This window comes from Sturnus vulgaris, chromosome W (assembly GCF_052056855.1).
Source record: "Sturnus vulgaris isolate bStuVul1 chromosome W, bStuVul1.hap1, whole genome shotgun sequence".
Classification (NCBI taxonomy): domain Eukaryota; kingdom Metazoa; phylum Chordata; class Aves; order Passeriformes; family Sturnidae; genus Sturnus; species Sturnus vulgaris.
Window position 1 is genome coordinate 39,353,245 of NC_142282.1, and position 16,362 is coordinate 39,369,606.

At 42.8% G+C, this 16,362-nt stretch overlaps 1 protein-coding gene and 1 long non-coding RNA gene across 3 annotated transcripts in view; both read right to left on the reverse strand.

Moving 5' to 3' along the window:
• Positions 1 to 5,569: 5,569 nt before the first annotated feature.
• Positions 5,570 to 6,969, reverse strand: LOC148220158 (uncharacterized). 2 transcript variants are annotated; one of them, XR_015798984.1, is made up of 2 exons: positions 6,159 to 6,969; positions 5,570 to 5,769 (listed from the first exon to the last, which is right to left on the reverse strand). It is a non-coding gene; the product is annotated as an uncharacterized LOC148220158 (long non-coding RNA). The 2 variants fall into 2 exon arrangements; XR_015798983.1 differs by having other exon boundaries at positions 5,570 to 5,842.
• Positions 6,970 to 10,496: 3,527 nt separating this feature from the next.
• Positions 10,497 to 16,362, reverse strand: part of LOC148220159 (creatine kinase S-type, mitochondrial) — a 32,325-nt gene continuing 26,459 nt past the window's right edge. The window contains exons 7-9 of the mRNA XM_088155596.1: positions 13,922 to 14,056; positions 13,463 to 13,588; positions 10,497 to 10,616 (exon numbers count right to left, since the gene is read on the reverse strand). Coding sequence (XP_088011722.1) covers positions 10,497 to 10,616; positions 13,463 to 13,588; positions 13,922 to 14,056 — 381 coding nt within the window. The remainder of the gene's footprint in view (positions 10,617 to 13,462; positions 13,589 to 13,921; positions 14,057 to 16,362) is intronic.

Genomic DNA, 16,362 nt, shown 5'->3' on the forward strand with positions numbered 1-16,362 from the left:
GTAACAATTGTTTTGGCCTTAATCCTTCCCCGCCACCCTCCATGGTTATTGTTCAGTTATCTGCATTCCTTTACAGGTCCAACAGTGAGTTAAGTTCAGTAGTAATTTCTTTTATTAATTCTACAAATAAATTTTTTCTCAAGGGGGGGAAAGTCCCATTCGCTGAGCTGTTGTTTTATTTTCTCATACAAGTTAAAATTTCCCCCACAGTTTGTCCTTGTTCCTTTGAACATTTTAGTTATAATTTTTTTTTACCAATTCCTCCTTGTAGTGATCTTGCACTCTTTCTTGATTTGAATATCCTCACATACCTTCTTTTGTGAAGTAGAGGTATGTCTCTTTTACTGGGCAACTTTGATATGCCGATGGAGCCCACCCTCCTTTTTCCAAATTGGTGGCTACCCAGTAACTTTTTTTCATACTAGTGCATAATGTGCTTATTATAGCAGGCCAAATTGATATGCGTGTGGAAGGCAAGGGTGGATACTGTGTGTCCACCGTACTTGTCTGGTAACACTTGGAACAAGCATCAGCATTATTTCCTTTTATCATTACCAATAGGATGACTCCTGTGACAATTTTAATCTCTTTGCCTCCCTCAAGGCCTATGGGGTTGCTGCCAGTAGCCGAGGTTTGTTTAATTTTCTCGGCAGCAGGGAATATGTCTTGGGGTCTCCCACTTTGTCTTTCTCTTTTGGTAGCGTTTCTTAATTTTGTCCCAACTTTTAGCTTTAACATTCCAGTACGAGGTACAGCAGTAACCGCACAGTATACACAACCCTTCTGACACTCTTTTGCCAATACGTCTGCTCTTGCTTTCTTTTTTTTTTTTCTTTATTCCATTCTCAAATAACTCCCACGTGTTATGATTATCGATTTCGATTTCTCCTTGTGCTGATAGGGTATTAATACTTTAATAGCTTCCTTACATTAATTTCTTCTACACTGGACACATAATGCGAATGGGGGATACCCACCATAGGAATGACACTACCACAACTCAGTAAAATATAGACACTTTTTTTTTTTTTTTTTTTCAAATTAACGGGCTACAATCACACCCCTTCTGGTGACTCAAAAGACTGCATTAATACTTCTAGGGCTTGTCCAAAGAGATTGGGGGATTCTGTAAAGCCCTGAGGCAATACTGTCCAAAGCAGTTGTTTCCTGCCCTTATCAGGATCTTTCCATTCAAAGGCAAAGTAATCTTTACTACTTTCCTCTAATGGGCATGCCCAGAAGGCATATTTTAGATTTATTACACTATACCAAGTGTAGTCAGGGGACAACGCTTTTAAGAGAGTGTAAGGGTTTGCTACTACAGGAAATTTGGTAACAGTTCGCTGATTACCAATCTGTAATTCCCGTCTGTCTTTTTGACAGGCAGAATAGGAGAATTATGTAGGGACATACATGGTTTTAAAGCCCCTTGTTGCAAAAGGTTTTCTATGACAGGTTTAAGGCCCTATCTCCCTTTCAGTGATATTGGATATTGATGAACTCGGATAGGTAAATCAGGATTACTGATTTGCACTTTGATAGGTTTCATTTTTAACATCCCTATTTCCCCAGGGGTGTACCACACCTCAGGACATTTGCTCCTCATCCTTTTGGGTTAAAGCAAAAATTTTAAGCTGCCCTTGGGATACTTCAATTTTCAAATCCAATGCTATTGTTAAATCCCTCCCCCATAAATTATTTTCTGCCTCTGGGAGTAACAGCAGATCTTTTAATTCAATTTTCTTCCGGGTCTTAATTTGCACATTTTTAATAATAGGAACCTAAAATGGTTCACCTTTTGCTTCAACCACGAGTGCTGTTCCTTTACTAGGTTTACACCCTTTTGGTACGTGTTTAATTGTGGATAATTCGGTTTCTGTATCTACTAAAAATTCTACCTCCTCTCCCTGGGTGACCGATCCTTAATTTTATCAAGGGCTTTTTAGATGGTATGGTCCCTAATACATACAGCCCCTGACACCCCTATTCGTCTTCCTGGAACATTTTTTTTTCATCCCGTGTCCGCTTTTTACAATTTTTCTTTTATATGACCTTTCTTGTTACAGTAAAAGCAGGTTCGCTTTGGTGAATTATTTCCTGCTTCATTTCCTTGTTTCGGTGGGGGTTTTCGTGGTTTCCCTCCCCCTTTCTGGTGTTTTTTTTTTTTTTTCTGTGTTTCACGAACTGCAGCGATTAAGATTTTAGCTTTTGCTTTCTGCTTCTCTTAGCAATTCTTGTAACCCCCGATCTTGCCAATCGTCTAACTTTTCTAATTTCTTTCTAATATCTCCCCATGATCAAGCAACAAATTGGGTTTTGAGGAGTGCCTGACCCACTTGTGTGTCAGGGTCTATCCTGGAGTACATTTGGAGATTTTCCTTCAGTCGCTCCAACCAGTCAGTCGGAGATTGATTCGTCCTTTTTTTGTTGTTCACTAAAGGCTTTATTAATATTTTGTCCTTTAGGAACTGATTCTCGGATACCTTTAACCAGTATCCATCTTAAGTCCATCATATTGTGGAGATGGACATAATTTTGATTATCCCAGTTAGGATTATTTAATGGCCATTTCTGGTCTCCCCTAGGTCCAATCTGATGCTCCCGGTCCTATACCCTCATTCCAGCCTGTCTGATCATTTCCCGTTCTTCCGTGGTGAATAGCATACTTAATATAGATTGTAATTCCATCCAAGTATACATACTTGGTCCGAGGAATTGATCTAGTCTCTCCGATACCCCTATAGGATCTTCTAATAGTTTTCCCATTTATTTTTTAAAGTTTCTCACTTCCCCTGTGTTCAAGGGAACATTTACAAATCCAATTAAGCCAGCCTGTTGTCCTGCTAATGGAACTTCCCTCAGGGGGTAAAGGCGAGCCTTTGTGTCGTTATCTCCCTCCTCTCTGGTGATACTATCTCTCCTGGTATTTCTTTGACTGGAGCGAGTTTGTAGAGCTATGGGAGTACCAGGAGGAGAAGTGGGTGCGTGGGGGGGTCTCCTGTATTTTCTGTATTATACGGAGGTGGAAGATTATCAAGGGGTTCCCAGGTAAACTTTTTTATCCTCATCCTCTTTTTCTTATAAAGTATATATCAAGGATGGCTTGGACTGTTTTGCCCACAGGGCAGCATAATTACATTCCTCTCTTTTAAATGGTTCTTTACCAGCCACATATGTGTTTAATGCCCGACAAATCCAACCTTTAAATGATCCGAACATGGGCCAGTATAGGTTATCTTTATGGATCATTTCTTTGGACCATTCTACCATGTGAGAGGAATGTTGAATTTGTCTTTACAAATGAGTTGTGGATCAGCCTGTAGATAAGGCTAGCACTGAGAGATAAAAGAAACAATGGGATGGATTCCACTGATTGATGAATGGAAAGAGATATTTGCCTTTACAAACAAACTGTAGGGCTGCTGATAAATGAAATTGGATATCGAAAGATGAAAGAAGCAACAGAGAAAAACTATGAATTCTATAAGAATTAAAAATTAAAAGGGAGGGTTATACATTAGAGGGGAATTTCAGGTATCAGGCGTTCCGGGAAGTCTGTGCCTCTCAAGTACCTAAGCCAATGGGGAAAGAGAGAGGGAAATGCGGCCGGGAAAATAGGATAAAAAGGAGGCTGCGTCCTCCGAAAATTTGAGAGATCCCAGGGGAATGTCCCATGGCCTCTCCCTTTATTCGAATAAAGCAAAAAGGACTCCTCTGTCTCCTTTTTGGACATAAACCTCTGGTGTTTGTGGATTAATTTTCCTGACACATGCAATATTGAATCAATTTTTCTTTACTTTTTCCTCTGTATATCGCCCCTGTGTCTCAACGTCTTAATATTACTCCCAAAGGGCTGCCTGGTGGTATTTCTGGCAACCTACTTGTCTTGTCTATCTTCCCGGTCTCCTTGTGGACCAAATGAACTTGAACCTCTTCATGGGTCCCTGGGACTCAGAATCTTACTCTCTCTTTGTCCCATTTTTACCTCAAGGGACTGTCTTGAGGTACTTGTACTCCCCGATGTGTTCCGCCTGAACCCCTGTCTCTCCTTGGGTCAGAATGGACTGGAACCCGCCTCTGCCTGGGCTGGGATGGGAAAAGCAGCTTTTCCCTTCTCCCTCCGTGACTGGTGTGTTGCAATCTGCTTTTCTTTTCCTCCCCCTTCCCCCCTCCCTGGGTCCCGCCTCCGACCGGACTAGGATGGGAAGGACCTAGCCTCTACCTGGGCTAGGACAAGAAAAGCAGTCTCTCTCTTTGTGCTCACTCGCTTCGTCCGGTCACCGGCCAGGTCCCTCGTGGGATGCTGGAAACGCGGATAGGAGTCCACTCTCGCTTCGCAGCAAAGGCCACGTCTCATTCAGGCAAGCACACAGTCATCCCCACCAAACCAGACAGATACTCACAGTCCGATACTCTTGTCTGGGTCTTCGTGCACGAGAATTACAGGTGATTTTGCTGCGGTCTTCCGGGGAGCTGTTTCCTTGCTCAGTCTATATGGTGCGGTACAATTTATAATTCCTTTTAACTGCTTTTTAGTATAGTGTAATCTGACAGTTTATGTATGCATCATATAGCTTATATAAATAATAGTGTGATAAATATTTATATATTATATATTAGACCTTAGTATAATATTAAAATAGAAACTGTGTAATGTTAAAATGCTTTTATTTGTGTAACTAACTCAGATAATGGTGTGAAATAGCTATGCTGTTTCTCACATTTGTGGACTGTCTTATCTGAATAATAACAGCGACAAAAACCAGGATAGCAAGAGAAAAAGTTACTGACTCCGTTACGAGGAAGTGTAAAAACAAGAGAAGAGATCTTTGAGAAAAAATAAAATATATTGATTTAACCTACAGGATGGCATGCAGACAAGGCAGAGGTTAAAACCAAGTAAAAGACCTCCTGGAACATCTAAACTCACAGAAACATTTGAATATGTATGAACTCTCATGAATATGCATTAACCCATGTAATGTAAAAGTATATAAGAACATTGGTTTTAGACAACAGTGTGGTTTTTGCAGTTTGCAAAACACCCCACGCTGGATAGTGTCCCTTTTTATCCCTTATTAAACTTTTTCATATTCTAAAGAGTGAACTTTGTTTTTCAAAGAGCCATGCATGGACCTGATGGATCTGCCTATTCCTATAAATATTATTCCTTGTCCTGGAAGAATCAAGGAAATCACTACCTGTGCTCCTGATCTTTCTACCAGTTGTCCCAAGGCCTAGAAGTCTCTTTTGATTGCCCTTGGACTTCTCTTTGCTATTTCATCACTGCCACTTTGAACAATCAATAGTGGATACTAATCAGAGTGCCTTACTAGTCTGGAGAGTTTTCCAGTAACGTCCCTTATCTGTGCCCCTGGGAGACAGCAGACTTCCCTGTGAGTTTGATTTGGACTGCATATTGGGCCCTCTGTACCCCTTAGAAGGGAGTCTCCTATTACAACTACTCTTTTAACAGAGGACGTCTTGATGCAGGGTACGGGGAGTGTTAAGAGGCCCCACTATCCCAGAAGGACCTTTGACTGAGATAAATAACGGCAAGGAGACCAGCTACTGTTTTAATGCCTTTATTGAGAAATCAGCTCTGGGTGGGAGCCTGACAGGTCACGTGCACCACCGCTGCTCCCGACGGACGATCCAGAGGAGGAGGAGGAATTCAGCTTTGCTGTGCAGCAGATCTGGGCATTCTATCCTCACAGGAGTCCCTCAGAAGACACTGGCTGACTCGTAGTCCAGGGATGTCATGTCAATCTGGTGTTGTTCAGGTAATGGTGCCAAGGCAAAAGAGTCCTGGTTGGTGATTTCATCTTCTCCACTGTTTTCCCTACTTGGGAGTACCATTTTTAGTTTTCGATGTTATATTGGCTTGTTGTTTTTAGGGGTTTTTTATTACTGAGTTGTGTCCCGTAAGCACTTGCAGTTTTCTTATTTGCCAGGTACCATTTTGGGAGCAACAAAGGCATTACCCAACAGGAGGGAAAGGGCATAGGGGCAGGGTAATTCCAGTAAGTGGGAATCAGAACAGAACAGCAACAATTAACATAAAAACAAGGTGTTTTCCACCGTTAACAGAACATTAACAGAACAAACAGGAGCTTGTTCGTAACATTGCCCACCTCAGTAGTTCCAGAACTTCATACCTGTTGCAGAAGATACCAGTCCTACTTGTCATAATCTGAGAAGGAGGAGGAATCTTCCTTCTAGTACGTGCAGTGGCCTGCTTCCAGCCTTCATCTTTAACAGACCCTTGACTAACAGTTCCCTAATTACCCTACAGGGTTCTGAGTCCACCTGTTTCTTCACTACAATGGAGGTTTGAGACTCCCAAGTCTTGATACTGTAGCATCTTTGAAAATAATCAATCTCCTGCTTATTCACTTGAATACTACGTAGTCTGTTCACTCCTTCCTCTTGCTTCTTTACCTGGTGTCTTGGGAATGGTTTTTATCCCATAACCTTTTTCTTTTTTTGTCTCCGGAAATGGTCACTCCCCCCCCCCGCTTTACTTGCTTGGGAGCCCAGAGCCAGTGTGTGCTGCACTGGGAGCCTGCCGCCCCCCCATCAAGGCCACTCACTCTGTGCAGCCCAACTCTCGGGACCAGCCATCCCCAGTGAGCTATCCGGGGGAGCGATTCCCTGCCCAGCCCTGATGTTCTCTGCCAGTGCTTCAGGGTTTCTTGCTACACTTTAACCTAACACCTGGAGACCCCACAGCTTCTGGCACAAGCCCCAGAGATTCTGCTACATTTTGTTTGCCACCCTCAGGTGTGCCTGCCTCTGCTGTTCCAGCCCGCTACTCTGAGGTTCCTGCTACAGCCCATTTCACCATCCAGAGGGGCACTGAGACTGGCTGCTCCTGTGGGTTTGTAAAATAAGCCCCTTTTCTATCTGTCCCGCGATCTCACCTGACATTACTGCATAGAGAGAGACGGCTGAGCTCGCACCACAGCGCCCCTTGCAGCTGCGGAAGAATCATTGCACTTGCCCTGCCCAGCCTGGAACCAACAGCGCCCCTGCCAGCTGTGACCATAACTACATCAAAGGGGAAAGTGCCTGACAGCTGAAAGAAGGCTGTTATTTGGTATCTGTATTTGTTGTTGCTGCCATCATTGTTGTTTGTCTTGTTATTATATAGATTCTAGTAAAGAACTGTTATTGCTTTTCCCATATCTTTGCCTGAAAGCCCTGTAATTTCAAAATTATAATAATTTGGAGGGAAGGGGGCCATATTTTCTATTCCAAGGGAGGTTCCCGCCTTCCTTGGCAGACACTTGTTCTTTAAACCAAGACATCTGGCAACACAGCTCCTCAACCACAGCACACCTTCTGCAAAAGGACTGTTTGTCAGCCCCAGTCTTGCAAAGAGGCATCAGGCAATCCTGACAATCTGTGACCTGGAGAGCTGCATCTACCATTAGCAGGTCCGGCTGGCTGGAAGACTGACATGGCTGGTTCAGTGACTCCTGCAGCTACATGGGATTGAGCTTTACTGCATGGCAACACTAAAAGTGAGGAAGCTTGAACTAGTACGCTAACAAGTCTGGGGCTAAAAGGATGTCTTTGCTCTTCCTTATCAGCTGCTGAGTCTGTTTGCTGCCTCTATTGGCTGCTCAGAGATGATCAGAGAGGAGCTCCACGTGCTCACCCTACCGCATGAACTGCCACACCACGCCCTCGCTCATGTGCTGAGCTCCTTGGAACCATTTAAATCTCCCTTGGTTGCTCCCAGCACCACCTCCTCTTCACCTGGTTGGCTGCTGAGGGCTTCCAGGTCCGGACAAGGCTGGGGGCTGCTGCTTGGATGTCCCTGAAGTCGAGAACCCCCTTGTACAGCTCAGTCTCAGCTCCCTGATTTCCTTTGGACTTTCCTTCAGTCATGGCCACTTGTTTGGTTCTTGCTGTTGCCTCACTTATTGTCTGTTGGTCAGGTTTGTATCTTCTATGTGTTGTTTCTTGCTTCCCTACTTTCTTTTTACCCTCTTTTGCATTAAAAAGATCCTTGACTGGATACCCTTTAGGGAGCTGAGGTGGATTGACCTTGTCTGGATACCAGGTGCCCACCAAGCCATTCTATCACTCCCCTTCCTCAAATGGGCAGGGCCAGAAAAAAAAAAAAAAAAAAAGACGACAAAAGAATTGTGGGTCGAGATAAGGACAGGAAGATCACTCAGCAATGACCATAAGAGGCAAAAGAAATTCGACTTGGGGAAATTAATTTAAATTTATTGCCAATGAAAGGTCAGAGTAGGATAATAAGAAATAACGATTTAAAAAAATCTTAAACCGCCTTCCCCCCTTTTCTTCCTGAGCTCAATTTCATTCCTGAATTCTCTACCTCCTCCCTCCAAGCAGTATACAGGGACAGGGAATGGGGGAGCCTGGAGTCCCTCCTCCACTTCTTTCTTCACTTACCTTGGTATCTGCAGAGTTGTTTCTCTCACATATTCTCACTCGTCTCTTCTGGCTGCTGTTGCACAGAACCTTTTTCCCCTTCTTAAATGTTATCACAGGGGTGCTACCACCAGTGCTGATTGGCTCAGCTTTGGCCAGTGGCAAGTCTGTCTTGAAGCTGGCTACATCTGACTGTCAGACATGGGGGAAGTTTCTGACATGTTACAGAAGCTATCCCTGTAGCTCCTCCCACTACCAAAACCTTGCCATGCAAACTCAATACATGAGCAGATACTCTTCTCTTCTACATAGCCTTACAGATACTACTCCCAGCTCAACATCAACATAGACAGCACATTCACCAGAGCATGTTTTTGATTTTTTTTTCCTTTGGAGAAAAACTGATATTTTGAAAGGTTACTGTGAAACACAATATGTTTCATATGCAAAAGATAAGCAAAGGGACTCTGTCTGTCTGCTGTTTTTCCAAGCTGCTCACCACATGGAACAGTGGTGAGCACTGAGAAGCTTTTACTCAGCTCAGTACATCCTGGGCACTTGGGTGACTAGTGCTGGAGCCTGGTCCCTATTATCCGTGACCAGAAAGCTGGAGGAAAAGACTGGAAGAGGTCATGCCAGGCAGGTTTCTGTTGGATACAGAATATCAGCAAACTGATGTTTGTTATTTCTGATTTTTGGTTCAGCTTGCTGCAGTCTAAGGCCAGAGGTGGTACCTGAGGAAAACAGATGAAAGTAACCTGGTGAACTCTCCACCAGGGCTAAGAAAGTCTGAGGGTTTGGGATGACATGGTGTCTTGGAGTGACTTTATGATGCTTGTATCCCCAATTGTCTGTTCTGTTGGTGTTGAATATTGAGTTCTGCAGCTTTAAGACTGGTTCCAGGAGTGAAGGGGGAGAGAAGAGGTGCAGAGTTTGTTATCAGAGACTGCACTTGCTCCCCTGCATCCTTCACACAGACTGTTGTCTGCAGTGGACAGCAGGAGAGAGCTCTCCTTTTGCTCTTGGTTAGCTTTCCTAGCTGAGGCAAAGAAGCTCCCTGGACTGTGTTTTTTTCCCTTTTTCTTGGAATTGTTCGAACCTGCTCTGGTCTGAAAACCCAGAGGAGCACCGGGAGCTCACACCTGTGGCCCACCAGGCCTGGCCTGGGCCGAGGCATTTCCCAGCGCCAGAGGGACTGAGAACAGACGGAGTGAGCAGGGCTGCAACCCATGAAAGGGACTCTTCTGAATCTTTCATCTCTTTGGAGCGGGGAGAGGTTTTGCTGTTTAGTATTTTTCATTTTTGTGCTGGGAAGTGCTTTGCTTGTTAAATAAACAGTTTTTTCCACTTCTCTCCGAGGAAATATTTCCCCGAACCAATTGGGGGAGGGACTGCTTGAATCTGTTTCCTAGAGGGACCCCATTTAGAGGTTTCCTCCCGAATTTGCCCTAAACCAGGACACATGGTAAAGAAGTTTGTCTGCAAACCAGTCCTGGACAGAGAAGAGGCATCTGCCATAGAGCGACACCAATGGGTTCCAGATGACAGGTCAAGTGGCAGACTTCAGACTGAAGCCATTTGCAACTGCTTGCTCTAGTTAACTTTTCAACGTGGTATTGAATGCTGAAAAAATAACGAGCACCTTGCAAGCACCTGCCCTTCAGACTGAGAGATTTTTGTACTCTGGAAAGGCACTCAAAAGAAGTGCTTCTGTGAATAAAACTCAGGTGCTCAGAAGTCTGCATAAATATGGCCATAAGTGTACATACAAGCTAGGGTTATGTATTTGTGCCTTTTGCATTATTCAAGTAATACTTCCCTTATCATCAGCTGAGAAAGAATGGTTCAAAGCCTAGGTAAAGGTTGCTGAGAAGAACAAGGGAAAAGGGAAGCAGTCCCTACAAAGTGGTTGTCCTACTAAAGCTGCACTAAGACTATTTTCTGTTAGTGTGACCAGGCATCTAGAGAAATGTTGGGTATCAGGCAGCATTTTATTGAACAAGGTATTTAAATAGAGATATACAGAGGTGCCTTTCTGTCAAAATGGCAGCCATATTTTTTATCATTAACAGACATAAGCTGCAAGATCACTTCCTGCCAAACTGAGGTAATGGTGGTGGTACTTTAATGTCTTGACCTCTTTCCAGTTTCTTCTCACAGTCAACTAGATAGTTGACTCCATCAATGACAATCTGAACTAGTTCTACCTACAACAAAAAGAAAAACAATAATAATAAAAGATTTAGGCAATGTTGTTAATAGAGGAAGGAAAAAATTGGCTTGTATGGCAAAGACTGCAAGTAAAGCCAGACCCAAGGAAAATCATGACTTGGACAGAGATCACACATGCTGTGACACAGGAAATATGGGTCATGCATTGGTCAAGTGGATGCCCATAGTAATTCCCTTCTCCCTACCCCTTCTCCTGTTCATGCTGAGCTTGGCCTTCTGACATTAGAAATTTTCAAATAGTCCCCTAATTTCCACCAAATTCTGCTCCTACACATATCCTTATATAAATAGACAAACAGAAATGCTCAAATAAAATATTTAGGTATGAGTTTAGAGATCTATTTCAAATGTTACCACTCTGAGAATGCAAGATGCTGAGAACTACAGCGTGTCAAACCCATGGATTCCCATTTGCTGTGTTCTCACAATTTACATATTAGGACAAAGAAAGTGAAACGGCAGTGCCATGGATGTTTAGAGTCACTGGGCAGTTCTCTCTGAAGAAACAAATGCCAGTGTAAGCAAAGAGGTTCTGGTGTTTTGCCAACAGCATCTTGTGAGGTTTGGATTAATGCCTTTATCCAAATGTGTTTGGGCTTAAAAGCTATGGAACGTTGGTCTGACATTTGGTAAATGACTGTGAAGACTACTGGCACTTTTTCTTTCTTCTGTATAAAGTAGGATAGTTGTATTGATGGATTGTATCTTGATGGATAGTAATGAGATATATGAGTAATACTGAAATGACTCGAAGAATCATGGAGAGCCCTCCCTTACTGTTTAGCATGCTTAAAGCATCTATACATATGTGCTTACTTCTTGATGTTTTAGACCGTTGTTTATCTATAATCTGTGAAATACAACAGCTTTATTCAAGATACAGTCAGTACTGTAGAAGAAAGAATGCACTGCATCTAAATGGACACTAGTGAATTGTGGAGGATAATCTATACATCATCAACTGTAGAAAGTAAAACTTATTCTGTGATATTAAGATACTAGTATGGTTTTGTGCTATTTAATTTTAAAGCCATATAGTTCTTTGAGTGACTGAAAAAGCAAAAATTATGTTCTCCTATGAGAAAACAGTCAACTTATAACTAATTGGAATGGGAGTGCAAGGAGGGGAAGAGACACTCATTTCCCCAATCCAGTAGTAGCATGAGCCCTGAAAGCTTCTGGATGCATAGGGTAGAGGAAGGAAGTGGGGGTTCCTTCACATGACGGAGTTGGTAGGATGGCAGGACTAGACTTTTGGCCACAGCTGTTTAGACTAACTTGCTGTGGTAGGTTGACCTTGGTTGGATGTCAGTTGCCCACCAAGCCACTCTATCACTCCCTTCCTCAGCTGGATGGGGGGGAGGAAATAATATGGTAAAAAAACTTCATGGGTCAAGATAAAGGCAGTTTGCTAAAGAAAAAACAAAGGTTACACATGTGCAAGCAATGCAAAAAAACCCACAAAGATTTTATTCTCTACTTCCTGTTAGCAAGTGATCTATGGCCTCTTCCCAGGAAGCAGGGCTTCAGCATGCGTAGTGGTTTCTCCAGAAGGCAAACATTGTAAATAACGGATGCCTCCCCTCCTTCCTCCTCTTTTTCTTAGCTTTTATATCTGAACCGATGTCATATGGTATGGAATATCCCTTTGGTCAATTTGGGTTAGCTGTCCTGGTTATGCCCCCTCTCAAGATCTTGCCCACCCTCAGCCAACTGCTGAGGGGGGCATAATGTTGAGAGATAGCACTGATGCTGCACCAGTGCTGCTCAGCAGTAGCCAAAACACTGGTGTGTTATCAACAACTTTCTGGCTACCAATGCAAAGCACAGCATTAGGGGGGCTGCCCAGGGGAAAATTAATGCCATCCCAGCCAAACTCAATACAGTAAAAGTGCATGACTGTGAATCCTAAAAGGAAAACTGCATGTTAATCCACTCTTAATGTCAGTGCTTGATTCCCTGTGTTGGTTAGTCCTAAAATCCTGCTTCTTTCCTCAGCATTTTCCACTGAGTACATCAGATACCTGTCCAATGTACAGTATGTAGCTCTGTTCCCAGTGTACAACTTCAGTGAACCTCATTCAGAAAAATGGAGAGGGACTTTTTACAAGGACGTGTAGTGATAGGATAAGGGAGAATGGGTTCAAATTGAGAGAGTAGGTGTAGATTAGACATTAGGAAGAAATCCTTTACTGTGAGGGTGGTGAGGTACTGGCACAGGTTGCCCAGAGAAGCTGTGGATGCCCCATCCCTGGAAGTGTTCAAGGCCAAGCTTGATGGGGCCCTGGGCAACCTGATCTAGTTGGTGACATCCCATCTGATGGCAGAGGGGTTGGAACTAGATGATCTTTAAAGGCCCTTCCAACCCAAACTATTCTATGATTCTATGATTTTTAGATACGTATCTCATGCCCAGCACTGGAGAGACAACCTGTACACCTAGCTCATAGTTGTGTACTCCAGGAGGTATTTGGGTATAAAAGTTCATGTTGTGATGCTGAGAAACATTGTCCCAAGGGAATTCTGTTACCACAACCAAATGTTTCTAGCACCTGCATGCTTTCAACAAAATGCTTCAGCACATGATGTAAACCACTCACATTTATGAAACTTGCTCAGGAACTTGTCATATTTGGCAAACATTGCATGCACAGTAGTAGTTTTTTTGTTGTGTAAGCCTTTTCATTAGATCAAATTCACAAGGAGAAAAAACTGCCATAACTCCAAAAAATTGCTCTGAATTCCTAGTGAACTCAGATAGAGGGAAACAGTCTTAGTGCAGATCTGAGTTTAAAAGAAAGGAATAAAACAAACAAGTTACCTCTGATCGACCCATGCGGTCCAGGTTGGAGATATCATACACGTCTGCTACAGCTGCTGTGTCTACTCCACCAGTGCCACGCTTCTGCAGCCTCAAGTTATCCAGTATTTTTGGAAACCTGGGATCCTAACAGAAGAAATAGGTTTGTGCATATTGTCTTTTTCCTTGCTTATTGTTATTATCCATGATCTAATGTCATCTCCAGAAAGACAGGCAGACACAATTTCCTCTGTCTTTGGATTATAGCCTGTCTTGGTGTTTGTCTGCTGAGTAGATTAATTTCCATAACAAATATAATAATTTTCATAATACAAGTATGCTCAGTTATGCATTATGCCTGGGACCTAGCTGTTGCACATCTTGCAAACATCCAATTGCTGTAAACTGTAATTTTTTGTTTCTTTATAAATCACATGAAGACCTAATTTACATCACTGGCCTTTTAAGCAATTTATGTACCTTGCTAAGCTTTGGCAGCTTTACATGGACTCCAGCACGTAAACCGGTTCCTAGGTTCGAAGGACAAGTCAGAATGTATCCAAGACGTTCATTCCACATGAACTCCCAGCCTCGTTCTTTAATTAATCTTTCAACCTATGAAGGCAAAAAAAAAAAAAAAAAAAAAAGAGGAAAAAATAAAGAACTGCATACAAAAATCTCTTCTGACAGTTGTTTATAGATGAAATTCTTTTCATTTTGTATCTATGTTGATGATTAACTTCACTATTTACCGATGGAGGTGCATATAGATATACTCAAGTAAAGTCTGGTTTGGCTCTAGTATGAACCTTTGTATTCATCAAGCATCAAGTTCCCCAGCAAATATTACAAAAACTTCTTCATAATTTTCTAACTACCATTAACTTGAAGGCTCTTTGGCACTTTATCACATGACCTTAGCCCATGAAACTATATGGTTACATAATAATTCTGACTTTTACCTATAGTATAAATGATTTTCTAGCCTAGGTGCTTTTAGAGCAGAGTTGGAAATCACAAATCCAAACATCTCAAATACTGTGGAGCAAACAAAAGGAGCCAAAGCCTAGTTTTATGTAATTTTCAAGATGATTACGTGATGCTAGGTGAAGGATACTTGATTTCTAACTGCTTAAATTTCACAGCCCTGCTTCCACTATGAAAAGACTACATAGGTCCTCTATAATGATTTTCATTAGTAATTCTAAAACCTAGTTACAAAGGAGACTGAAATAATTATGCTCAGAAATATCACAAAGTTCTATTGATCTTTGAATAAGCCACTATTCTGTCCACTCAGACACATTTCTGAGACTTAGTTCTGTTACCCAAATAAAATTTCAGTTCATTAAAACCAGTGTCAGAAGAGAATCATATACCTATGCCAGTTCAGGTTCACAAGTTCTCTGCAATATAGCCAAATATTTCCATTCTGCAGAAGAATACAAAATAATGGACTCTCCTGACATTTAAATATTGTGTGAGGACACAGAAATTGCTTGTAAGAAACTAGATCTTATTTCCTGCCTCATACACTTGCTCTGGTCACAGTTTCCAAAGCTATCTGACCACCTCATATGTCAATGTCCAGAGGTCCACTTTTCTTGAACAAGAGATAAGCATAGTTGCAGAGGTAAACATGGAAACATCCACAAGCTATGTCACTTAGACCCCAATCCTGTACATTATTCAGTCTCATGGATATGCCTAAAAAGCATACCAGATCCTAGTGAACCACCCAGATGCCAATGAAGCATACACTAGGCACTTCTGTTTTTCCATGTTCCCAAACTCACCACATACTCAAAATTCCTTAGAGATGCTCTGAACTTACCTTCAGGGACCACTTCCTCAATCAAATAATCATAGAATCATATAATGGCTTGGGTTGGAAAGGACCTTAAAGATCATCTAGTTCCAAACCCCTGCCATGGGCAGGGACACCTTTCAATAGTCCAGGTTGATCAAAGCTTCATCCAACCTGGCCTTGAACACTTCCAAGGATGGGGCATCTACAACTTCTCTAGGCAACCTGTGCCAGTGCCTCACCACCCTCACAGTAAAGAATTTCTTCCTAATATCTAATCTAAACCTACTCTCTTTCAATTTGAACCCATTCCTCCTTGTCCTATCACTACATGCTCTTGTAAACACTTTCTCTCCATCTTTCTTGTAGGCTCCCTTCAGGTACTGGAAGGCCGCAATTAGGTCACCCTAAAGCCACTTATTTTCCAGACCGAACAAACCCAATTCTTTCAGCCTTTCCTCATAGCAGAGGTATTCCATCCCTCTAATCATCTTGGTGGCCTCCTCTGAATTTTCTCCAACAGGTAAATGTCCTTCCTGTGCTGGGGACCCCAGAGCTGGATGCAGCACTCCAGGTGAGGTCTCACATTAGCATAGTAGAAGGGCAGCATCATGTCCCTTGACCTGCTGGCCACATTCCTTTTGATGCAGGCCAGTATACAATTGGCTTTCTGGACTGCAAGCACACATTGCCAGCTCATGTCCAGCCTCTCATCCACCAGCACCTCCGTGGTCTTCTCAGCAGAGCTGCTTTTGATGTGTTCATCCCCTAGCCTGTATTGATACTAGGGGTTGTCCCTACTCAGGTACAGCACCTTGCACTTGGTCATATTAAACCTCATGAGATTCTTATGGTCCCACTTCACAAGCCTGCCCAGGTCCCTCTGGATGGCATCCTGTCCTTCAGGCATGTCAACTGCACCACTCAGCTTGGTGTCATCTGCAAACTTGCTGAGGGTGCATTCAATCCCTTTCTCTATGTTCTTGAAGACATTGAATAACACTGGCCCCAATACAGACCCCTGAGGGACACCACTCACCACTGATGTCCAGTGGGACTGTGAGCCCTTGACCACTACCCTCTGGATGTGACTGTCCAACTAATTACTTATCTA